The sequence below is a fragment of the Heloderma suspectum genome, chromosome 12, assembly GCF_057233095.1.
Source record: "Heloderma suspectum isolate Gila_16-S chromosome 12, 16-S_ref, whole genome shotgun sequence".
NCBI classification, from domain to species: domain Eukaryota; kingdom Metazoa; phylum Chordata; class Lepidosauria; order Squamata; family Helodermatidae; genus Heloderma; species Heloderma suspectum.
Genome location: NC_139469.1, coordinates 25,955,703 through 25,981,513, shown reverse-complemented (window position 1 = coordinate 25,981,513; position 25,811 = coordinate 25,955,703). Strand labels below are relative to the sequence as shown.

At 45.6% G+C, this 25,811-nt stretch overlaps 2 protein-coding genes across 19 annotated transcripts in view; one reads left to right on the top strand and one right to left on the bottom strand.

Moving 5' to 3' along the window:
* Positions 1-17,172, bottom strand: part of UBN1 (ubinuclein 1) — a 31,728-nt gene extending 14,556 nt beyond the window's left edge. For 9 of the 10 annotated variants that reach the window (XR_014785592.1, XM_084818852.1, XM_084818853.1 and 6 more), the window contains exons 1-11: positions 17,018-17,172; positions 11,403-12,205; positions 10,364-10,450; positions 8,800-8,895; positions 7,608-7,742; positions 6,970-7,073; positions 5,793-6,231; positions 4,471-4,541; positions 2,541-2,670; positions 1,728-1,846; positions 1,349-1,477 (exon numbers count right to left, since the gene is read on the bottom strand). Coding sequence is in view for 9 of the 10 variants with exons in the window: in XM_084818852.1 (XP_084674978.1) it covers positions 1,349-1,477; positions 1,728-1,846; positions 2,541-2,670; positions 4,471-4,541; positions 5,793-6,231; positions 6,970-7,073; positions 7,608-7,742; positions 8,800-8,895; positions 10,364-10,450; positions 11,403-11,651 (1,559 nt within the window). In the remaining variant the exon portion in view is untranslated. The remainder of the gene's footprint in view (positions 1-1,348; positions 1,478-1,727; positions 1,847-2,540; positions 2,671-4,470; positions 4,542-5,792; positions 6,232-6,969; positions 7,074-7,607; positions 7,743-8,799; positions 8,896-10,363; positions 10,451-11,402; positions 12,206-17,017) is intronic. The other variant, XM_084818848.1, reaches the window with a different exon arrangement.
* A 117-nt stretch (positions 17,173-17,289) lies between these two features.
* GLYR1 (glyoxylate reductase 1 homolog) overlaps positions 17,290-25,811 on the top strand; it is a 51,799-nt gene continuing 43,277 nt past the window's right edge. For 2 of the 9 annotated variants that reach the window (XM_084818862.1, XM_084818860.1), the window contains exons 1-2: positions 17,338-17,654; positions 19,393-19,429. In XM_084818862.1, the coding sequence (XP_084674988.1) occupies positions 19,413-19,429 (17 nt within the window). In that variant the 5' untranslated portion in view covers positions 17,338-17,654; positions 19,393-19,412. Of the gene's footprint in view, positions 17,655-17,858; positions 17,878-18,167; positions 18,224-19,386; positions 19,430-25,811 lie in introns of those variants that run through there. The other 7 variants (XM_084818858.1, XM_084818857.1, XM_084818863.1 and 4 more) reach the window with 7 other exon arrangements.

Below are 25,811 nucleotides of genomic sequence, written 5' to 3'. Positions count from 1 at the left end.
GGTCAGCTCCATGTATAACACACTGCAGTAATCCAACCTGGCAGTTACCAGAGTGTGGATAACTGTGACCAGGAAAGGCTGCAGCTGGCAAACAAGTTGGTGAGAGGTGCTCCGAGCCACTTGAGTTTCTAATGACAGTGTTGCATCAAGGAGCGCCCCAAACTGCACACCTGCTCCTTCAAGCAGGTTCAACCCCAGCTTCCTGGACCCAGGTACCACCTACCCATAGTACTTCCGATGTGCCAAAATTCACCTTCAGTTTATTGGCCCTCATTCATCACATTGCCAAGTCCAGAGAGCGGTTCAGCACCTGCACAGCCTCACCTGCTTCAGATGATACTGAGAGCAAGCTGCGTATCATCAGCATACTTCAATCCTCACCCAGCAGCTTCGTATATATGTTAAAAAGTATGGGGGAAGATGGAATCTTGCAGGACACTGCAGCTCAAATGCCATGTGGATGAGCAGAAGTCTCCCAATAATGCTTTCTAATACCAACTCCGCAGGTTGGAGTGGAACCACCATATCACCGTGGCCCTCAACTCACAGAGCTGGTCCAGTAAGATACCTTGGGGTATCAAAAGCCACTAACGGGTCAAGGAGAATCAAGAGGGTTGATTTGTGTGTGTGTTTTCCTGCTTGACTAGCTTGTTGACTGTTGTGCCATTTTGTATTCATTGTTTTGATAGAGAGTGTGTGTGTGTGGGGGGGGGTTGTGTGTGTGTGTGTGTGGGGGGGGGATTTGGGGGGTTGCTCCTATATTGTGTTACTTTTCTTGATGTTAGCCACTTTTGGTTTCTTTATAAAGATCAAGTGCAATTAACATGTATTAACAGTAATGAAATAAACAAATCTATACCATGCTCTGTACCAGACACTGCAGCCAAAGCCCCCTTCTCCAAAACACAGATCCGGTTCACACATAGTGGCAGCAAATAGTGGCTTAATTAATTAACCCATGATTTGCTGGGGTCTTGTGCTACCACGATCTTGAATATGTAACTTCCAATCAGAGGTGATTTCATGGTAGGCGAACCCGGACAGTATGGGTTAATCGTTGGTTCAACAACCCAGAGTCAACCTAAAAACTAATCATAGGTTAACTGTGGACTAATTAACCCATGATTTGCTGCCATTACGTGTGAATGGGCCCACAGTCTGCCAAAGACTGCTGTAATAAATGATCTGACAGAGACCGCAGGCCCCAAGCCTTTGAACCAATCTTGCAGCAGAGTAAGCTGTAATGCCCAGGAAGGCAGATGCAAAGGTATCTCCACAGGGGCCTGTGCTACCTTGAAGCCTGGGAGAAGGGCTCTAAAAACCATCCAGTTCCTCTCTCTCTGCAAACCTGATTTCATCATTCCACTGAAACTTCTTCCGGGGTCCCATGATCCGCTTCCCTCCTTTATCGTCATCTTCCTCATCGTCCGAACAAACCCGGTCTCTCTGCTCCTTGTCTTTTTCCTCTTCCAACATCCTAGTAGAAGGAAAGCAACACTGAAATGCGGCATGGCCATCAGACCTGCTTCCGAAATATGCTATCTGCCTGAGTACGCTTAGCATACAATTCATCTAGCAAGGCTGCTGTACAAGAGGCAAGGGAGATATTTACGGAACTCATCAGCAGTTATACATCTGGGCTCAGGGTCTTGTGCAAGCTTTGGCTATGTAGAGAGAACTGCAGAGAAGGGGAACTGCACAGACAAAAAACAAGCTAACACACGTACTTGGCAAACTTGGCCTGGGTGTGTGCTTGGCATTCTTCCTGGTATTTGGCCATCTGCTCCGGCATTGCCCTGCCAATGGCTTCCTTTAGTTTTTGAAGAGGCTCTTTCAGCCGACCGCCCTGAACAAAGAACAGAGTTAAGGACTGACTCCGCATTTGCTATGCTGAACTCCATACCAATACAGGTGGCCAGATAGTTTATGTCAGGGATAGGGGTGGGAAAAACATTGTTTTTGCATACTTTAAGGACTGCCCTCCCCGTCTAAGCCCATTCACTAAATGTGGTCCAGCCGTCAGGAAAAGCTTCCCACCCAGCTTTTCAGCATGTTAGGTTGGCAACAGTTAGCTGGATATGGCTCCAAAATTCTTCCCAAAGAGCTTAGAAAAGCTGCCTTATTAGATTGTCCCCTTCTGGCAGGTGTTTGGCTGACCTGGGTCTTCTCCTGTTTTAATCTGTAGCAGCTTTACTTGGTGGTATTTCTATGGTGTGTGTTTTTTTTATTCTGTTTTGTGTGCTGTTAATTACTTTGAACTATTTGGAAGAGTGGGATAAAAGGACTTAAATTCCATTTCTCCATGAATAATCTGTTCCCCCAAGGGTAAAGGAAAGGGAGACCTATGCCAGCCCCCATGTAGGAACATCCTTAAATTACTTTTTCCTCCCATCCTAGGGATGGCAAAAACATTGAAATTCAGGTCCTTTAAAGATGAGTAGCCCAGAAAGAGATACCTATGACTCCCATCCTCCAGTTTGGGACATTTCTTTCTAACCTTGGGACCGCTATCCCTACACTACAATTCCATCATCACGCACCTGCTCATAGAGGTAAAGCCTGCGGGCACGTTTGACCAGGGTGTCTTTGTTGCAAGGCAGGAAGGAGGCCAGATGAGTGTATACCCCTGATCGGATCTGGTTGTTCAGCTCCCGGGTTTGTAGCTCTATACTGAAGGCAGCAAAAAGCATGATAATTTAGCTCTGGGCTTCTGCAAATGCTACCCAGGTCATTCTTTGATATCAGAATGAGAGAACACAAGCAAAATATTGTAAAGCCCTTTGCAAATTAAAAACTTAAAATTTAAAAGTCAAACAAAGATAATAAGCAATAAAACACAATTATTTCAAACAGTGGCAAACAGTAACTGCAAGCTCTAACCAGAGTTTTCAGCGGTCAAAAACCTAATCTGAGTAAAAGGTTTTTTGAGGCTCGATCAAATGGGCCAAGCTGATAGACCTGGCAGATTTCTTATGGGAGTTAGGTTCCACAGTCTTGCAGCTACAATAGAAGAAGCCCTCTCTTGGCCACCACCACTAATTTTCCATAGTACGGTCTTGCACTGAAGTGGCACTAGAGATCTTAATATGTGGGAAGGTACAAATGGGAGAAGGTGCTTCCTTAAATATCCCAGACTCAAGTCATGCAGGGCTTTAAAAGGTTAAGCAACACTAGCTTGAATTTGGCCCAGAAACAAATTGGCAGTCGATGGATCTATACCTCACAAGGCAAAACTCCTCAGTGCATGGCACATGCAAAGAGAACAGAGGAACTTTTACAGCTCATGACATAGACAACCATGCATCATACTGCCCTTCACAAAAAGTTGTGCTACAGCTTGGCAAAAGAAAGAGTGTTAGCAATTCCCAAAGGGATAGCTGCGTTAAGTCTTTTGCAGCAAAAAACCAAAGTTTTACGGCACTTTAAAGATAAAGCAATTATGATATACAGTTTTGTGGACTAGAGCTTATTTGCATTTTGATGAAGTGGACTGTAGTCTACAAAAGCTTAGGCCATAACAGCTTTGCTCATCTTTAAGGTGCCACAAGACTCCTTGTTTTAGCATTAGTAACACCCTATGATTTGCCACATGATAGAACCATAGTAACTCTTAGATATCTTGTTGATGTATAAAATAGCATTTGCTAAACTTTTGAAGCATATGGAAGAAGGTTCTCCTCCCGCTTCCAAATTAAAATGGAAGGCACATTTCACTCTTATATTCAAAATCACTTATCTATATATTTTCTTATTTTCCTCCATTGCCACCCCCACCCCCCCAATATGGCCAAGCCTCCCCCTAGCAACTGCAGTATAACCCAGTTAATATTGCCTCACCTTCCCCCTGCCCCTTTGCCCAGTCATTCAAAATATAGGGATGAGACTGTTGCTTCCGAAAATGGTGATGCTTCTGGGATTTCTCTCCCTGCAGTGCCAAGAAATCCCACTTTATTCACCCTTACTCCCTTCTTTGGTGTGACGCCTCATACCGCTGGTGGGGCAGGGGATTGGAGGGAGATCAATGTTATGTTCTGCACTATGTATCGAACATGGTGGCTTAAGTTTTAAGGACAGACTTCTACCCCTCTAGTGGCAAACTGGTGCACCCTTGCACACAACTGGTCAGAAAGTAAACACGACTGTAGAAATTCTGCAAGTCGCCTGCCTGCCATGAGAATTCATGGAATCCTGTTCTGATTCATTTTGGTATTTGGAGACTGCATAGCTTTAGCCTGTATGAAAATCCTGTTCTCTCCTCTCTGGAAGCTGAAGGTGCCATCAGGGGCCCAGACTGCATCATCAAAATCCCAGAAAAGGGATGCCACAGTTCATCAGCCATGTTGCAGAATGGGGCATAAACAGTCCCAGATTTATGTGTCATGCAGAACATTGATGCTTAATGGAGCCTCAATTCTCCTGCTCTCCCCAGAGCTTACAGGGCTCAGCTGGTACATCTGAGAAGGAACTTACTCCAGTAAGATGCTATTCATATCCTGGTTGAAGAACTTGTGTTTGCCTTCTCCCTCTGCAGCTCTGGCAGCCTAATTCGTAAATGGACAACGCAGAACAGTTACTAACCAACAGAGACACAGAAAATGTAGCCCAATTTTTTAAAAAGAGTGTGTATGTATTGGGGGGAGGGGTGGAAGTGTGTGGGTGTAGAGTCAGTAAATTTGACAGAAGTTGCAATCCAGCATCACCCACAGAACAGGCATATGTAAGAAAAGAGCTCTGCTGGATCAGCCCAAAGATCCATCTAATCCAACATCCTGTTTCCAATAGTGGTCAGCTGAAGGCCTTCAGGGGTCATCAACAAGCTTGGCACGAAGGTAATAGCCCCACTGTGCTGTTGTCCCCCCACTACCACCACATCTATTTGGTGGCTTTGAACATGGAGGCTCTATTTAGCCATCACGGCCAATAACAGCTGACAGACCCACCTGCCATGAACTTGTCTAATCCCATTTTTAAAGCCATCTGAGCTAGCAGCAATCACATCTTGTGGAAGCGAATTTCATAAAATTAATTATCAGTTGTATGAAGCACTGCCAACCAGTTTCATTATTCTAGTATTATGGGAGGGAGAGAAACCATTGCTCTCTCCACACCATCATCATAATTCTGATGTTTACAGTAAGCATGCTGTTCCTTATATAGCCAAAGCAGCATCACCCACACACAAGAGGGAAGTAGCAGCTCAATTGGGGGCAACCCTGAGTTTGCACTATATATACACACATATATCTATGGAAATTATATGGGAAATAAATGTAAGGGATGTAGAAAAAAACCCTCAGCCCAACAAGACCTTCACTTCTGTCACCTAGGCATCTCTGAGTCTGGAGGAAAAGCAGGCAAAGAGCTCAAGAGGCCTACAACTTATAAATATAGTCTGCATTATGTGACCACATTTCATCACAACTGCCTGCTTGTGTGAATGGTCCTTACAGCTTGGCTGTTCATACAATAACTTCTTTAAAACACAAAAGCAAGCAAAGATTGCCACCTGGATGAGCTGCCACTGACCGGGGAAGGGCTGCAGCTCAGTGGTAGCGCCCCTGCTTTGCATGCAAAAGCCCCCACGTTCTATCCCTTGCATCTCCAGGTAAGGCCCCTGTGTGAAACTAAAGAGATGCTGCCAGTCAGTGCAGACAATACTGAGCTAGATGGACCAGTGGTCTGACTTGCTATAAACCCATTTCCTAGCCAGAAGGGCACCTGGCCTTCTTGCTGCACCAGCTGTCTCCTGCGTGAGAGGCAGGACGGGCCACATCCAGCATGACTTGTAGTACCTGAGTCAGTTCCTCAATGCGCTTCTCCAGTGGTCCTGGAAGTCCATCGGGAAGGGAAAGAGGCTGCTTGATGTCCTGCTCCAGGCCCATCCCGAGGGGGTCACTCCCGTCCTCCATGTCGTGGAAAGGGCTTTCTTCCGGAGATTCATTGAGAAGCTGCTCCAGGTCAAGGTCAGTCAGGGAGTCCATGGCAGTGGCTGCTTGGAGCAGGTCGTTGTCACTGGTGTGGCCAAAGAGAGAGAGGATTGGATCGGGCCCGCTCTCCACTTCCCGTGGAGGTGGAGTTTCAGTCAGCGAGAGAACGGCCAGCTTTGGTTCATCGTCCCTCTTCTTCTGAGCATCCTTTTCCTTCTGAAATTTCTTCAACATCTCCTTGACGCTCAGGGCCCCTGAGTATTTCTTCTTCTTTTTCTCCTTGCTTGCATTCAGGGCTGTGAAACTGTGAGAGAAACATGGAATTATACTCCCCACAGAGGAAACGGCAAATGAGAAGCAAGGTCTCCAATAATCTGACCACCACGACCCTAAGTGGTGAACATGCCATCATATAAACCAAGTAAACCTAAGCCAGACATAACTGTATCTTCACCCTGCTCCTTCAGCTCGGAGCTGCTATAGACAATGAATTTCAAAATTCTGCTTCTGTTTTCTGCTTCCTTTTTTGTGTTTAAATTTAACATTTGAAGTTGCAAATCACAGAAGGTCTGTAATTAGAAAAAAGATGAAGTTTGTGATTGTTCTAATCATAGAATTTATTTATTACATTTCTATATCACCCAATAGCCAAAGCTCTCAGGGTGGAAATAGCTGCTGTGATATTCCAGAAGTTGCAACTTTAGACGTTGTACTGATTATGTGAGCGGATCACTTGTGTAAGCGAAGAGACCAGCTGATGGACCATCTGAACTCACCCCAAGACTAAAAAACTTCTCACCAACTCATTTTTATTATCTGCAGCATTTATTTCAGCCTTATGCATAATTATTTATAATCCTTATCTCACTCACACCCAGGAGACAGATCACTGAAGGAGATCAGAGATTTGATTCATACCACCCACCCTAGGAAATTGCTGGCTAGAACCAGGATTTGAATTTAGTACATCTGCCCCTGCCAAGAGAAAGATGAAGCATCAATCATTTCAACAACCAGTTTAATACAAATAGAAAACTCTTACCCGGTTTTGGGAAACTTAGATTTTTTAGATTTCTTTTCTTTGTCATAAGAATCATCTTTCTTCTTCTTCTTCATCTTCTCACCTCCTTCTTTTAATTTCCGTTTCTGGAAATTAAATGATTGCATTAAAATTCAGGTTATCATAGATCACCTTAGACAACACTAAATGCTTTCATAAAGAGAAACAAGTGTTGCCTGCAGGCTTACAGTCTAAAATCCAGAAATAAGATTGTTGTCCAGTTTAGGCATGACATACCACTCTTACTAACAAGGTATTTCTTTCTCTGTCATGGAAATTTATGAAGTGTCTCATAATTTAAGGGTTTTAAGGATCAATCACCCCACCACTAAACAGGGCTGCGAAAACACTTTCTCCAAAGGCCCCTATTCCAAAACAAGTCAGGAGCCATGGCTGAGGATGCTGAGAATGAGTGAAGAAAGATTCCTCATCACTTTCCAAATCCAATACAGTTATGCATAGAATGCAACTATAAACCATAGATTGCACTTTTTTCTTTAAGAGGAAAAATCTTCTGCTGGCCAAGGATTTAGGTGATTTCAGTCACTGGCCCTATTCGCATGTAATGGCAGCAAATCATGAATTAATTAACAAGCATCCAGAGCATCTTAATCCCAGACCTTAGGAGATTTCTTCTTTTTCTCTTTGATAAAGTCATCCTCTGATTCCGAAGCTTGGCGGAACTGTAGAGTTCCAGAGTTGATGTAAAAGCCTCCATACTTGGTTGTTAGAGATGCTGGAACAAGCTCATCGTACTGGAAACAAAACAGAGAGATCAGTCAGCTTTCTTGCATTACTCTCTCCTTGCAAAACTGGAGCGTGGAAGCCCAACAAAACCATATGCTCACATTTCCAGCAAACAGGCCAAGTCATTCTGGTCAAGAAAAAAATGCCATGTTCTTATTACATGCATCTTACTGTGCAGTAGGAAACTTCAGCACCTACTGTACTTTCCCTCCCTCAGCTCTAATAATCTCCTTCCTGACTAAGGTGCCTTGGTCTATATACAGTTTCCCTTTCCCCTCCGCTTTCATTTTGGCTGCAATAGCTCCTGCCACCAAACCTGTTTTTATATACACTGACTATGCTAAAGTTCAATTTGAGGTTCAATTCTGGGAAGATTATAAAGGAAAAAGCTCCAATCATGCATTACCGCAGGCCTGAGTGTCCTCCAGACCAGGGGTGGGCAGAAGGTAGATCTACTTGGCAGATCTCTGGATGATTTGCTGTAGATTAGGAAGGGGGTTCTTACTGCCAATTAAGAATATAAATAAAATGATCCCCCTTGCCCCCAAAATGCTGAACTGAAGAAAGCTTGGAGGAAAACCAGGTGTGGAATTGTGAGTGAAAGGATAGAGAGCTCAATTCTGGTAGTGAAAACAAATTCCTCATTTAACATATGCCCAAACAGACCCTGTTCCTTAATTCTCTGTCTGTCTCCTGAGCCACTATTTGGCATCCGGCTCCAGTTTGTGGACCTTGGAGGTCCAGATATTATAAGCCTGGTCTGCCCACACTTGCTCTGGATTGTGGCAGGAAACAAGCAGTAGTTTGAGCCTGTGTGGCACTGACACTCTAGGCAAGTACTGCATAGTAAGGACCAGCTCAAATGCCTCCTGTTAGCCTCTGTGCAGCCTGGAAAAACAACACAGCTGTGGAGCTTGGAACCACTGCCACCAGACTAAGTCTCTGTACAACTGGGCCCTTGACATTGGGTGCTCCAGGCAGGGTCACTGTTGCTAAGGCAGACAGCTCTATCACCTGCCCTGGAGCTCCGCTGTTAGCAGTTAAAGCCCTCCATTCACTACTCACCGCTTCAGAATTATCAATGAAAGAATCAGATTCATCGTATCCATATCCCATATCTATCAAATCCTGAACACGGTCTTTCCTGCGCTTCTTTCCACCCTGAAATGAGAAAGACAAGCTTAGACACAACTGCTGCAAAGAAAGAAAGCTATAATATACTCCATTGCTAAACCCACAACCCGCAGAACCTCCTTCTGGAGCCAAAGACTGATGTACATGATTGGAAATGAAATCCAGGATATCACAGTCAACACAAATCTTCATTTTTCAGACTATTTTCCTACAGGATAGTTCAACTGCATTCCCAAGCAGGGGGACACTGAAACAAAACAGCCAGTTCCACAGCTTAAGCTATGAAATTGACAAGGTATTATCTTCATTACCTACCACCAGGCAGGTTTCTAATTAGAGCTGGAGCAAAGCCAGTAATATATTGGTGAGAGAGCCAGTGAGATGTAGTGTGTTGGACTTGTCCTGCTCTGCCATGTATCTCATTGGGTGTCCTTGGGCAAGACATGCTCTCGCTAACCTACATCACAGAGTAGTTCTGAAGATAAAAGGAGACAGACCTACATCATCCTGAATTATTTGGAAGAAAAGTGAGAGACAAATATGATAAATACATGAACTTGTGTACCACGTGGCCAAGAGGACTGAACTATGAATGAGATCCCTGATTTGAATCTCACCTCTGCCATGAACTCACCAGGTGGCCTTAGGCAAGCCACTCTTTCAGCCACAGAAGGCAGGGAAGTAATACTAATAAGAGATCTTCCCTGCAAGGTCCTTGTAAGGATTGCAAGATAATATATCTGAAAAACGTTTAGGGTAAGATTTTAGAAACAGTTGGAATCTACCATTGTCATGCAAAACAAATCCCTTTAGAGTAAACCAGATATAACTGACAGGAAAGGAGGAGGATAGTGGATGATTTCATCTTCCTTGCTCACATACACAGAAGATAAAGGGTATGATATCTTCATCTGATACACACCAATAAAATTAATCCTTTGGAATACCACCAGCAATAAACTGAAGCTTCCACTATGGACAGGTTTGTTTATTTAAACATTTTTACCCTGCCCTTCAAAAGGCCTTCCAAACCTAGAAATGCTGCAATTCCCATGGCCACTGGTTATGTATACAGCACTAGAGTACTAGCATGCTGTAGCAGTTAGAGCGCTGAACTAGAACCTGGGAGATGTTCGTTGAAATCCCCATTAAATCATGAAATGCATGAGGTCACCTTGGACTAGTTATTATCTCTGAGCATAGCCTACCTAATAAGATAGTTATGAAGGCAAAATGTGTGGAGAACCATGTACTGCCCTGAGCTCTTGGAAGGAAGGGTGGGATAGAAATGTAAACAAGAACATTCCCTAAACACTGGTGCTGTACACATTGCCCTCCCATGTATCAGTCTCATTACAGCTACTTATTACTGCTGTAGTGCTTGGTTGTGCATATTCCTAATATGGTGTTAAATGCATTTGGGTTTTCGACAGCATTTCTATGAAGATGAAAACTAAGACTTTATCTGGTGCGCAGTTGTAATAGAGAAACATACGTATTTCTCTTCAAATTTCCTAGCAAGCGCCTCTGCTTTGTGCCTCTCCTTTTCGTCATCATTGAAGGGATCAGCAAGGTCTTTTTTCTGTAGGAAAAGGGGGAAAAAAGGTGAAGAATGAGAGAATGGAGTCTGCCAAACTGTTTCATGGAGAAGCCACAGGCCAGGAGAGGCTTCTTTGAGATAATTGGATAGGTCTTGCTTTAATCATTTGCCACTGTTAAGGGCCAGGAAGGCCCCCTACAACTCCCTTTGTACTGGACTATGAATTCAGGAGGTTTGCCTTTCCTTGTAGCACATGGCTTGGCTCACTTGTGTTGGTCATGTGGCTACTGGCTAGATCCCTCTGATGCAGGACACTTTGTTCGCTACTGTCCTCTTCTTGTGGGATACGACAAAGACTCTATTAGAAGGATTGGTGCATGCAAAAAGGAAAAGCAACCAAGAGCCGCTGGGTGATCATACAACCACTAGCAAAGGGTTGCTAGGTGAGGTGAGCTTGACCCCGCTCCCTGAAAGAAAGAACTCTTCAACAAGTGTAAGTTACTCTGTGCTGCCAAGGCAAGGAGGAAAGGCAGTCTGGCCTCAGTCACAGGCCAGAGGACCATGGACCTCTGGGAGGTCCACCTAGGAAAGAACATCAGCAAGGGGAAAACTCCAGCCCCCAAGCACAGCTCTCCCTCCATTTCCCTTCCTTTTGTTTTTAATCTTTTAGACTTGAAGCTCAAAAGCAGGTCTAAGTCATTATTTTGATTCCTGTATCAGGTTTAGTTTATGTAGGTGATCTGAAAATAATAGTAATCAGCATTGTAAATAAACTTTTGAGTACTGATTAGCAATACACACAGATTCAGAGACCAAAGGTCTCTGATTCCTTTCACAGCTCAAATACTAATATCAGAAATTCTTAAACAAGGTTCTGCAACAGTTCCCTCCTGCCTCCATCTTCCTATAACATAACAAAGATACATCTCAGAGCTTTATTATGGATAGCTGAAGAATGCACATTAGAGAACAAAAGGAAAAGACACCCACATACCTTTTCTCCTATGGAACTGCTTTTCCCTTTCCCACGTGTATTCTTCAGCAGTTCTGGGTAAAAGAATTCTGGGCAGCGCTTGTGATCTGGCTCAAAAAGGGTGAGGGCAATGCGAACTGCTGCAGCAGCAGGCTCAGATTCCTGGGGGTGTTCTGTTCCTGTGACGTCCTCGCGGCGAGGTTTTTTCAGTAAAGTGGTACTCAGTGGGCCTGACAGAGAGGTGAGCTGGACCCTGTGGGGTTCCGTCATGGCTACACTTACGTCGTAGATGCTCTCATGGCATGATTTCCATCAGTCTAGGCCAAAGGCTATACAGGTATATATATGGGAGCATCACCATTAGTACACACATAAAAATAGGTGTCAAATGCAGAAATCGATACACAGCTGCTGGTTTTAGAAAAACAAAAAGATATCTGGTTTTATCAGAGGCGAAGAATCATCCCATAGCAGCAACTTTACGGGTTAACTTGTGGCCCTTAAAGTTATGGCCTTTATGTAGTCCGACTCTGCTTCAAGCAGAAAATGCAGAAGAAATAACCTTCTGAGCAGATATACTTTTACAGAATCAGTTTCAACGTGACCTTGGCCATAAAAGTCAGTCTGGGCTATCTCACCTTGCATTAGAGCATTTCCCACGTTGGGGGATGGCATGATGCAAGAACTCTGAAGGCATTTGCGCTGGCTTTCTGCTGGTTCCAAATACGAGTCCACTAATGTTCAGACCCAAATTAATCCAGTTCCAAGGCATGCAGGCAGTGCTCCTGAAACTTCCTTCCAAAGATGTTTCTTAATATCTCTACCTAAAATAAAGAACCAGAAAGTTCAGCCACCAAAAGAACAAAATAAAACAGCACAGGAGCTCCCCCCCGACACACACAAGTTGTTGTTATGAGGCACAGTTTGTGCTGCTATATCTATTTTCAAATACAAATGAACCTGGGCTGGTAGGCCTGAGGTTCTACTGAAGTAGTGACTATACATCTTAACTGGAAGACAGCTTAGGATGCCCAATAAAATACTTTCCCGCACAATGCTCAGTGATGGAATTCACTGTTATGGGATGCTGTCACTACTACCAGCACGAATGACTTCAGAAAGGGTTTTTTACCAGGGGTGGGGAAACTCTGGCCAGGTTTATCCACAGCCCCCTCTCCTGTGCTGCAATTAGGCTTGTAAAAAGCCACCTACTGGTACCAATGAAAGGCTTTTTTCCCCAAGCCTAATTGCTGCATGGAGGATGTGGGGATGTGTGTGTGGTTGGGGCTGGGGGGGGGGGGGGGGACACAGCCTGCCCACTTTAGCTTTGGTCTTGCCTACCACAGGCAAGCAGCACTTGGAAGGTTAGCTGCAATGGAATATGGTCTTCAGGTTGAAAAAGTTTCCCCAGCCTTGAGTTCAACTGATAGAGAGCACGCATACAAAGCGTTATTAACAGAAGAGGCAGGAATGGAAGCTCTTATTTTCAGAGAACCGATACCTGTCCTTACTAGTTGCTGGGGCTGAACAACAATGGATTACTGTCACTATCACACCCTTCTTCAAAACCAGCCTGGGGAACAATTGGAGAGGAGAGCGCTGAACTACATGAATGTTTGTCTTTGACCCAGCAAGGCAATTCCTACCTTCAGCAAGGCAATTCCTACCTTCCTACCTTCAACAGACACTCAGTACGTGATACACTGTGACCAGAATGTGACATACTGAGTTGCTTGATGAAAAGTTTTATTTTTAGCTCTTGAACAGTGCCTCATGCTAATAGATGATTAGCAAAATTATTATACAATGTATTAGATGTTCCATTCTTTAGAGAAAACTTGCAAACTAAAAATCCTTCAAATACTGTTGACAAGAGAGATTAATGGTGGCAGCTCTGATGAGAAACTGGCCAGATAAAATATTTGCAAATGGAGACTTGCCACTGAACCATTGTGTTTACAACCAAGCAGTCACATAGCATTTTGTTTTCCCAAGGCACTCAAAGTGAGACGCACACAAACAACATGCTTGGGAGAATAAAACTGTGAGAGTCAATTCCTTGGGGGTACCTGCTGCAAAACAATAAACCTCTGAGGAATAAGGCTTAAGCCTTGTTGAGAGAGCCAGATGTGATGTAACAGACAGTGTTGGACTTAAGAGACCTGGGTTTGAGTCCATGCTCAACAATGAAGTTTACTGGGTGACCTTGGGCTCTGTTCTTTGACCTCTGCTAGGCCTGTAGCTCAATGGGAGAATGAAAGATTTGCATGCAAATGTCTTGCCCTAGCACTATTTGGAGATACTGGGGAACACTGTCTGGAACCTTGGGAGAGCTGCTGCCAGTCAGCATAGGTAATGCTGAGGTAGAAAGATCAACAATCTGACTCTGTGTAAGGCAGCTCCCTATATTCCTCTCCCACATTTCTAAGTGCCTCCTTGATATTTCTTCCTGTTGTCTCAAACTCATCATGTTCAAGACAAAACCACATTGTGCCTCCAAAGCTCTCCTCTCCTGGTACACTCACATCATCCACTAACCACATAAGGAAGCTGACCACATAATTTGGCTTTTTCTTTGACTCCTCTTTCTCCTTTACCCCCCTGCCCCCCATAATCAGATCATATCACTTCAACATTGCAAAAATACAGCTCTTCCTCTCTGTCCCCTCAGCAAAAACCAAGCACTCCAGCAGACTGGTAAGGACCTTAAATACTGAAATTCTCTTTTCGCTGACCTGCCACTGCCTTACATTGGGTCCCTCACTTCTATTCAGCACTCTGCTACCAAAATCATTCACTGCTTTCATTGCTCTGACCATGAGGCACCCCTCCTTAAATTCCTATACTACGGACTACCTTTCCGCTCATCTGCACAAGCTTCTCATCCTTACTTACGAAGTTCTTCCTGGCCATGCCTCCCCGCATCTCTCAGTTATGATACTGCTTCATTTCTTCAGCTCTGCCACCCAAGTCTTCTGCTCCCTCAAATGACTCCACCCTTTCCCCCCTTGCTGCCCTATATACTGGATATTCTTTTCCTGGACACCACCATGATGCCACTTCTCTTACTCCCTTCAAATTCCCCCTCAAAACCCACTTTATTCATAAAGCCTTTGGGACAACTCACCAGTCTCCATACCTCTCACAGACCAAGTATATGTAATTGAAATAATTGCATATTCTTCCCCTGTTTACCTCTGCCTTCATTTTTCTTTCCCTTTTTGTTTCCCTTTAGTTGATTTACAGATTGCAAGCCCCTTAAGGCAGGGACTTGTCATAGTTTGACAAGTTGTGTGCCCACAGACAGTGCTATACAGTTAAAACTACAACTACTACACTCTGTTCTGCTCTGTCTTGCCCTAGCTAGGAATCCGAATGTCAAAACAGTTCTCATCTTCTTACTAATCTGTGCAACCGCATGAAATCAGAATTAACTCTGCAAGATCCAACAGCACCAGTACCTCAGATACAGCATTCTCCTGTTTTATTCAACTTGTTTCAGTTTCCAGAGAATTAATGGATTGCATGTATCTGGTCCCCATGACAACAGCAGGTCATTTTTTTCTTCATATTTTTCTGGCAATTAACCATTTCCCCACTTTGTTTAAGCAAGGTTCACTATGGCATTGCTCGGGAAACCATGCTCAAAGAAGAATGCAGAAAACGTGCTGTGGTGTACTGGCTAAAACAGAAGGAGCTGGGATGTCCCTGGTTCAGTGCTAAATTCACAAGATGGCCTTAGGCCAAGCCACCTTTCAAGCCTCAGTCCTGACTGCAATATAATGATAAAAGGGGTGACTCACATTATATGGTTAGAAAGATTCCTAAAGTAGCACATGTGACGTGCTTTGAACACTCAAGAAGGAGGATTCATGTTAAGTACTAAGTATTAAGAACACAGATATATATATATATATATATATATGTGTGTGTGTGTGTTAATTGCCTTGCTGGATCTGAACAAGGTCGATCTGGTTCAGCACTGTCTCCCACAGTTACCAGTCAGATACCCCCCGTTGCTTGTCCCCAGCACCCGGTACTCTGCGTACAAGACATCCATTAACCTGTAAGAACAGAAAAACTGCCTTGACAAACCATCAGACCAAGTTGTATCTAACCCAGAGTTGGGGAAACTCCAGAGCCTAATCCAGCCCAACTGAGGTTGCCAGAAGGCCCCACTCCCCCAACCACCCATCATTCAGTAGTTTCTTGGGTTTTGCACTATTTGTCCCCATGCCCCTCCTAGGGCTTTGTTGCTAGCAGTAAAAGATTTAAGCTACAATATGTTGGTACTTTTACTTTGGACCCCACCTCATTTGTCTCACCCCCCCCAATGGAATGCAGTAACATTCCCTGTGCCCCTGTCCCCTCCCAAACACAGGTTCTCTGAAACTGAATTCAGCCCCTAAACTGAAAGAGTTTCAACAGGCCAACACACCCATATTTGACAGCAGACAGATGCCTCCAGAATGCCCACCAACAAAGGCACTAAGGCAATGCCCTCCCACTCCTTTTACACATCCTGCTGTCCTCCAGATTGTTGGACGCTGCCATGGTAGCTGGAAATTACATGCGAGTTGCTGTCCAACACATCTGTTGGGCACCAGGTTGGGGAAGGCTGTTCCACAACACCTAGTGCTGGAGGTACACCACTACGGCAGCTGGAGGTTCCATGTAGCCATTGTGGCTTGTAGCTATCAATAAGGCTCCCCCATGAAAGCCTAGCTGAGCCTTCCCCGTGCTGGCTGGGGATGGTGGGAGTTGCAATCCAACACATCAGGAGGGCTCCAGGTTGGGGGAGGCTGGCCGGGGGATGCTAGGAGTTGTAGTCCAACACATCAGGAGGGCTCCAGATTGGGGAAGGCCGGCTGGGGGATGCTAGGAGTTGTAGTCCAACACATCAGGAGCGCTCCAGGTTGGGGAAGGCCGGCTGGGGGATGCTAAGAGTTGTAGTCCAACACATCAGGAGGGCTCCAGGTTGGGGAAGGCTGGCCGGGGGATGCTGGGAGTTGTAGTCAAACACATCAGGAGGGCTCCAGGTTGGGGCAGGCTGGCCGGGGGATGCTGGGAGTTGTAGTCCAACACATCAGAGGGGCCTCCAGGTTGGGGAAGGCAGGCTGGGGGGTGCTGGGAGTTGCAGTCCAACACATCACAGGGGGCTCCAGATTAGGGAAGGCAGGCTGGGGAGTACTGGGAGTTGTAGTCCAACACATCACAGGTGGCTCCAGGTTGGGGAAGGCTGAACTAGTTATTCTTAAGAGGCTGCAAAAAATACTCCCTCTTTTTTTCCTCGGCTTTCAGACATCCAGCCCGCACCCCACCCCACAAAGAGCCACACAGTGAAATTTCCACCCTCTGTCAGGGCCGCCTGTCTAAGGTCTGAGAAGAAACCCACCCACCGACCCACTTTTCCAGTCAGGTATAAGGAGCAGAAAGGTAGACCCATCCTCGGGCCTGGGGTGGGGTGGGGTGGGGTGGGGTGGGGTGCGGCGGCGGCGGCGGGGTAAAAGGCGCCAGTTACTCCTAACCGGTGAGGCGCAGAGGAAGGCCCCGTTGCCCCTGGTTACGAGGGAGGCGCTTCAGAGCGCCTGGGGAGGTTTGTCCCTTCTCCCGCCCTCTACCCGAATAACGCTCACCGGCCTCTTCATCCCTTTGGCTTGCGCGACCTCGGGCTCGCCTCAAAACACTCTCTTCGCCGCCGCCGCCGCCGCTATGACCGGCACCAGAAGCGCTGCCGCCGGATCCAATTCCACCTCTCAGTCAGTATCTCTCTCTCGCTCCCCCGTCACGTGCGAGGGGAAAGGGGGGGGGAATAAAGGGGCGGAAGGAAATCGACCCGAGCGTCGGCCTAGGCCCACCTCACGTGACGCCAATGGAAGCTTCACGCGCCCGGCTCTCTCCTCCCTTCGACGGGAAGGCCCGCAGGGTCGCGCCGACGTAGCGGCCCCGGTCACGTGCAGAGGGCCGGCCTATCAGCGAGCGCGCTTCGTCGCTCCTCTCGCCCCTCGCCCCGTCCTCTCTTTTCCAATCTATCCTAAGAAGGAAGGAGGCGGAGGGCGGCGGGAGGCGCGGGAGGCCGCGGCCCGGGAGTCTCGGCGGAAGCGGAGCAGCAGCAGCAGCCGCCGTCCATAGTGGTGGTGAAGCGGTGGGAGGCGGAGAGGAGCGTGAGGAGGGGTGTGGCGGAGGCAGCAGCGACGGTGCCGGCTGGGTCGGGAAGATGGCGGCGGCGGCGGCTGCTGTTCCTGTGAACCTGCGGCTCGGAGACCTGGTGTGGTGAGTGCGAGGCGCGGCGGAGAAGGCCTGGGGCCGGCGTGAAGGGCGGCGGCGGCGGCGGCGCCAGCCCTCTCTTGCGGGTGAGGGGCGGGTGGGCGTGGGAGCGGGCCTCGGCAGGGGCGGGCCTGGCTTTGGCCTGGGCCTGATAAGCCCTCAGCCGCCGCCGCCAGTGGCTGAGGAGAGCTTGTCGAGGAGCCCCCCCCCCCGCCGCGCCCTGTGGGAGGTACAAGGATTTTGTTTTAGGTGGTCAACGTGGGGGGGGAGGGGGGAGGCTGGCTGGGTGGCTGCCGTAGCAGGGCTGCGGCCTGTGGCGTTGTTTTGTGTGAGGTGTTTACTTGGGGGAAAAGATAAGCTCTTGGAACGTGGTAGGGGGTCTCTTGTAGGAGGGGATAGAATTGGGGCGAGAGAGAAAACACGCATCAGGCCTTGAGTTATGGGGGGGCTGCGAATGAAACTTGCAAGCCCCACCCCCTGACTTCCCCCGATGTTAGCCGTATTAGGAGCCCAGATAGCCTAATAAAGGGAAAGAAAACCAGTATCAACAGCAGCTAAAGATCTTGATATCGAAGGTAAGTGGGGTGGTCTCCCTCTAGTTCACTATAACTTCCCCAGTAGACTGGCAAAATCGGGAGGGAGGGATGTTTACTATTGGTGGTGAAGCGGGTTGGGGTGGTCCCCCCCGGTTATGGAAATGGAGCTAGATTTCCTGCTAGCAGGAAAACCTTACAGCCAGCTTTTACACCGAACCTATCCCATATTTACTTAAAAGGAAGTCTCACTGAATTCAGTAGTGCTGTGTAAACTGAGTGTGCATAAGATTGCAGCCTAAATGGAGTTGGTGAAAGTTGTGAGCTAGGAAGATGCTGACTTGAATCTCATGGCGTTAAACAAGCCACTGTTGATTAACTTCAACTCTGCATCTGCATTATGGAGATAATGGCGCTGACTTGCTCTATGGAGTGGAAGTGGTTGTAAGAATTGTTAGGGTGATGTATTCAAAGCGGATTGAATACTCAAAGTACTGTACAAATGTGAACTGTTATTAAATAAATTTAAGGGGAGGGGCTGTAGCTCAGTGGGAGAGGACAGGCTTTGCATACAAAAAGGCCCAGATTCAATTGCCAGCATCTCCAAGTAGGGCTGGGAAAAATTCCTGCGTGAAACATTGGAGAACCACTGCCAGTCAACATAGATAATACGGAGCTGGATGGAATGGTCTGACTTGAAATGAAGTAGCTTCCTATGTTTCTAGTTCTAGGTAAGAATCAAGAAAGCTCACTTGGGTGACATTTTTATTGGGCCAACTAACTTCACTGATAGAACTTCTAGGAGCTATTGTTTGCTATTTTATTGCCTTTAACTGAATTTTATGGAGGTTTTTTAACAGTTGTAAATTGCAGTGAGTGCTTAAATGGAATTATGTTACAGAAAGCTATGAATATATATTTAGGTAGCAGCCTTAATGCACAGTTGCTTGCATTTTTAATTGTCACAACAATCCTATGATTCAGGTTGCTTCTGTTCCTGTTTTGGGGTTTTGAGAGGTAGTGGCTTGGTCAAAGCCACCTAGTGAGTCCACAGTTAAGTTGGGACTTAAACCCAGATCCAATATTGCCACACAGTACTATGCATGTTTACCTTGATGTAAATCCCATGGGACTTGCTTCCAAGTAAATGTGCATATGATTGCTGCCTCGGTCCATTAGTCCTCTCAGGCTCTTGTTTTCTTTACCAACAGCCTTGTGAGATAGAACACTGATGCAACCATTTTACAGGTGAGCAACTTGAGATGTATAGCTTTTCCTGCCAAAAGAAATTTTCTGCCGTTTAGGAAGTGTTAGGTTAGAGTATAAATTCTCCTTGACAGCCAGTAATGTTCCTTAATTAGGTTTTGTCAAGAAATGGATTCACAGAATTTTTTCCCACTCCTCTGTGACTTACTGCAATCTCATTCTAATAGTCACATGGGAACTGTTTCATGAAATTGTTTGACATATGTTGGCTGCCCCATCACTGTTCACCTAATAAGGATTTTAAAAATCACAATCAAGTTCTTAAATGAGGCTACCGCTAAGTGATTGTTACAAGTCACCCTATGTTCCTTGACTGTGCTAGAGCTGAGGGGCCAGGTGGAATGACCATCTAGGAATTACCAGTGTAGTAATCATCTCTAATACGGAAATAACGAATAGTCATAATACGTTATGTGGTTGGATTGCAAATCCGGAAGTGGAAACCTAAGAGTTATAACATAGTGAGAGACTTACATGCATGAAAAGGTTTGTCTGCTCTCAACAACCCTTCAGGAATGGGATTTCTTGAAGAGGCTGGACTGGCTTTCAGGAAATTGACAGAAGCCACATGTCATTCTCTCCCCCTGCCCCTGCCCCCAGGTTTTAAATGCCCAAGTAAAGCCAGAAACTTGTGGACTCTACAGTGAATTCACTACTACAATATGTGATGATGGCCACCAACTAGGATGCTTTACATTCAGGCAGGATAAAGCTATCAGAGCTATCAATGACTGCTAGTCAAGGTACCTATATATTACCTCCAGTATCAGAGACAGTATGCCTCTGAATACCAGCCACTGGGGGACACGAGTGGGAAGGTGCTGCTGTGGTCATGTCCTTGTGGGCTTCCCACATGCATCTGATTGGATCCTATAGGAACAGAATACTGGATTAGATGAGCCATTGGTTTGATCCAGTCAGGCTTCTCTTAGGAAGCATATGTCTATGATAGGCAGCATCAGGCCCATAGACTGCATCTTTCTCATCATGAGCCGTGGCCTGAGGGCTTTACATATCTAACCCAATCCTACATATGATGCAGTTATGGGGCTTTGGCTTGCATCAGCTAAATTGCTTGATAGTCTCTTAATGACTTGATAACTTCTTAATTGGGTCTGGGAAGCTACTTGACATTTTTTCCAGGGTAGCGGCTCATGGCCCAGTGAATGCCCATCAAGCAGCAAGTACATTTCAGGTAGCTAAAGCCCTATATTCATTGCCGGAATTAGACTGTAGTGTTTGAGGGGCATGACTGAACTTGCGTTTTTCAAGATAGCAGTTCCATTTAGCCATTTATTTCTGTGCTTTCAAGAGATAGATCATATAACTCTATAATTACCATACACACTGTCTTCCAGGAGAAGACAGTGAATGGTGAGACTTTGGAAGCAGCTAAACAGAGTGCATATGTTTGGGAGACTTGACACTTCACATATCGGTATGGCTTATTAGCATGTACCTATATCTTGGGAAGTGATCCTGAGTTTCCCCATTTTCTATTCTAACAGTGTCATCTTTGAAACTTATTCTCATATAGGATTTCCACTGGTTATTGTTTTATATGGTGGGCTAGAACAGATGGCATTTTATTTTTAACCTTGAAACAAATATCCAAATAGCCAACACACAAGTGTGCATTTATATCCCAGAGGAAACAAATTGTACAATCCTGGCTTATGATCCGCCTTGGATTTCTCATCTGATTTCCAGACAATGATGTGAAATTGTTAAATTTATATCGCAAAGTAAGTAGAAGGTGATACTTTTTCCAGTTTGTGTTGTCTATTGCATTTCTGTTAGTGAAATTCTTAAATGTGAATTCAAGTTAGAATTCACATGTAAGTGTGTGGATGAACTCCAACCATTTAAGCTTGGGTCAGACCTCTGGCTAATATACCATATTAGTGAGATGCTCACCAAATGGTGGGAATGTTGCTGTAAAGAGAGCCAGTAGCCAGGTGAGTGGGTAAATGTCAGCCTCATTGTTGTCTAACCTTTCTCTCCCTGGTCTCCTCTTCCTCTCTCTTGAGGCAGCTGGAAAAGAGTTGAGGGTCTTAAGCCCTCCACTGTCACTTAACTGCTGTCTGCAAAAACAGCCAATTGCTGGTTGTTGCTCATTTGTGTATCCTTGTGCTGGTTCTTGGCCCTTTGCTTCCAAGCCTGTTTAGTATCGCAGTTTTTGGCCCTTTCTTTCCTGTGCAGAATGTTGCTAGGCATGTAAATAGGTCTGAGATCAGGGTGGGGATTTGTGTAATGGCTCTAATGTCATTAAGGCAGGGGGAAAGCAAGGTTCTTCCCTTATGTACTGAAGGGAAAGGGGCATTTGGGGTGCTATCTTCCAGGTGAAAAGGAGTTGTAGTCTCCTTCCTTTGGGCTTTCTGATGTAACCTCTTCCACTGCTCCAGCAAAGGGGTTCAATAGAATAAGATGGACAAATTAACTTTCAGAGGTATGAGGCCAAGCTTCCATGAATGCACTTACCAGGTTCTGTTGGAAACCATGAATCTATTCTTGGCAACCACCTATCCAGTCTCAGCATGTGAACCCCCTCCCCCTGCATTATGATATTTGGTGGGGGTCCTGTTTCATGCTGAGCAGGAGAAGGAGATCCTGGTTTTCTCTCAAGTCCCCTGGCACATGCACAAAGGGCTTGGGAGAGTGGGTCAGATTCTTCCTTTGTGCTGGGTTTTTCAGACACTTCGAAGCATCAAGGAACTTTTGTCCTGCAGTTTGAAGGTGCAGTGAGAAGTGCGTGTTTGTCCTCTTTCCCCTCCAGAGTCGTATATACCAGAGTACTTGGAGAGGGGTGGACTACAAATAATGTCTGGCTACTAATGCCAGCTAATTTTTTAAAATTAATTTTTTATTGTGAAATTTCAACAAAATATAAAAAGAAAGAAAACAAGAAAAAATATATACATATAGAGATTTGTATATCTACATCAATGAATACATATGAAATTCATATATAAGAAAATATAACTTTCTAGCAATCATACATCTGCTTCAACAAAAGCAGACCAGATATCCACGTAAGTATCCATTCAAAGGTGGTATCTATATGCCACCTGTTCAGAATTGGACTACAAAATCGTTGTAAGGTCCTCAATCCATTGCATTACAGGAGGTGAACATTTATCCTTCCAGTGTTGTAATATCAGTCTATTAGCTGCCAAAGGGCACAGAAAATCAATTTACGCTGACTATTTGTTAATTTCCAAGAAGCAGATAGCTAATTTAAAGGGTATGTACATCAACGAATATTAAAGACTGTTCCAGTACAAAAATGTATCTGTGCAATAATCTCCTCCCCAGAAGAAGCAGCTACTAGACATTGCCAAAACATACGTTTAAAAGAAGCATTAGCTTCATTGCACCACCAGCAGTTAGACTTATTAAAGAACAAACCCTTATTAAAGAAACGTTGTAGCGTCCAATAGACATGAAGCAAAAGTTTTTGCTGAATAAGATGCAGCCTAAAATCCAGTGACAGGTATAGTTGCCAAAGGGGCAATCCATTGATTAGGCAAAATGGGACAATCCAGTACCCTATTCCATTTGTTCGTGTTTATTCACCAGTAACAAATATTTATAGTTATGAATCATGTAGGCACTTCTGTGAGGCCTCACTATAGAAAATGCTTCCGGGATGATGGACCAGGATTCAGGCCTATACATACCTTACAAGTCTAGCCCTGGATCTTGTCTCACTTTTCTTAAGATTTTGTGAAACAAGATTGCCTGCTGCCCAGTGCCTGATAGCTGATTTCCTGAATGTTCTACAGGGTTGGGCTAGTTTGATAGCAAATGAAAGTACAGCAAGACTTTGAATAGCTCCATCAGAGTTCCATGTGTTGTGCAAAACTGAACTGACAACTACGTGGTGCAAGTGGCCATGTCTGTTTCACATTTCAGACCTGCACTTTGAACCAGTGTCATTCAGTGTTTGGGCTTGTGGGGAGATGCTAGCTTAGTAGTCCAATATAAGTTGGTCTTAAGAAGCATATTGGTGAAGCCAAACGTTTGTCCTCAGTTAGGCTGATCTAGTGCACTTAGCCTGACTCTCAACAGCGACCAGTTCAGTTATTAACACCCCCTAAAGTGTTTGTCTTGACCAGGAGCTCAGTGGTAGAGCACCTGTTTTGCATGCAGAAGGTCCCAGGTTAAATCCCTGGTATTCCAGGTAGGGCTAAGAAAAACTGCCTGCCTGCAACCCTGAAGAGCTGCTGCTAATTGGTGTTGATAATAATAGGCATGCAGCTCTACCTCTCATTCAAATCTTCACCAAGGTTGGCCGTAGAATCCCTGTCCAAATGCCTGGAGACGGTGAGTGGCTAGATGGGGAGGAATAAGCTGAAGCTGAACCCTGACAAGACCGAGGTACTTTTGGTGGGAGACAAGGGGAGGCTGGGGGATGTTGACCTGGTGTTGAATGGGGTACAGCTACCCTTGAAAGACCAGGTCTGCAGCCTGGGGGTCATTTTGGACTCCCAGCTGTCCATGGAGGCTCAGGTGTCAGCTGTGAGCCAGACAGTGCTGTATCAGCTCCATCTGATATGGCAACTGCGCCCTTTCCTTCCTGACCATCTGCTCCCATCGTTAGTACATGCCCTGGTCTCCTCACGTTTAGACTACTGTAATGCACTCTACATGGGATTACCCTTGAAGACAGTTTGGAAGCTGCAGCTGGTACAGAACGCGGTGGCTCGCCTGATTAAAGGCAGCCGCCAGCGGGATCATGTCACTCCAGTGCTTGAAGGAGTTGCACTGGTTACCAGTTGTTCTCCGGGCCAAATTCAAGGTGTTGGTTTTGACCTTTAAAACCCTATATGGCTCCGGCCCAGCCTGTCTTAAGGAGCGCCTCCAGCAGCACCAGACAGGCTGCTTAACAAGATCAGCCTTGGATGGCCTTCTCTCTGTCCCATCAGCCAGGACAGCTAGGCTGGTCGGGACGAGGGAGACGGCCTTTTCTGTGGTGGCTCCCACTCTGTGGAACTCCCTCCCTGGGGAACTCCACCATGCCCCCTCTTTAATGAGCTTCCACCGTGAATTAAAAACGTGGTTGTTCAGGCAGGCATTTGGGGTGGGTTAGGGTATTTTAGAAAATGTTTTTATTGTAGAATTTTATTGTTTTAAACTGTTTTATTATATGCTTTGTACATCGCCCAGAGTGGCTGGGTGACCAGCCAGATGGGCGATTAATAAATTTGATAGACAGACAGACTAGATGGACCAATGGTCTGACTTGGTATAAGGCAGCTTCCTATGTTTCTGTCTGCTGGCAGAATTGGGAAAGTGCCTGATGGTCTAAGCTGGTCTTTCACAATCTGGTGCCCTCCAAGTGTGCTGGACTACAGCGTCCGTAATTCCCAGATGGCAATCCATGGGGTATGCTGGTGGGGATTATGGGAACTGTAGTCTCAATACGTCTGGAAGTTGCTGGATTGGGGAAAGCAGGTCTAGGCTAAAAGCTTTGGTGTTTTTCTGTTGCTTCAGCCTGTTCAGTTTGAATTCTATCCCCCACCCCACAAATATGCCCACTGGTAATACCCACATATGGATTAACGATTTCTAAGTCTATGTCCTTTGGCTGCCTATCTTGATGTTCATAACTGGCCACAAGAATAGCCAGGTGTGTATACTGTCAGCATAGCATAATGGCCTGTTAATTAGATGATTCTGTGTGTGATTATCTTAAGGACTGAGTCTGCATAGGGCCCTACTGTATGGCGAATCTAAATTATTTGCTTTATACTTCTAGTTTTTTTTATATTATGGGTTGTATCTGGAGTTCCTGTGAGTGGAACTCTGCACACGGGATGCTCCCACTGGGACTGGTGGGAGAAGGTGGTGGTATCTGCTGATTTTACCAATTCTTGAAATAAGAATTTCTTGTGTTCTCTTGAAAGCTATTCCAAAGAGTTGGAGCCCCCATAGGGGGCTGCAGGGATAAGGTGAAAATCACCTTCCTTCAGCATGAACCTGTGATGGATCTCAGTCCCTTCCACAAACAGGATTTTCTGTCTGCAGGAGGGACACCCTGGATACAATCTTATGTCTTTAGTATGTAATGTTCTCTGCAATCTCACCTCATGTAGTCTAAGCCCAAATTAAACTATTGCATCTTTTCTGTGTAAACAAGTCTGAGCTGTCATGGTGACAGACTATCTCGATTGTGCTTAGTGTCTTTCTCAAGGCCTATGCATTATTTTGTGTTCAACTAACTGGATTTAAAAGCAGCTTATGATAAGCTGATCTGCATGGATTTTGTACATTGGGGGTAGGGTAGGGGGCAATTTGTGGCCTCTGGATATTTTGGCCTGCAACTCCTCCCATTATCCCTCACCATTGGCTATGCTAGCTA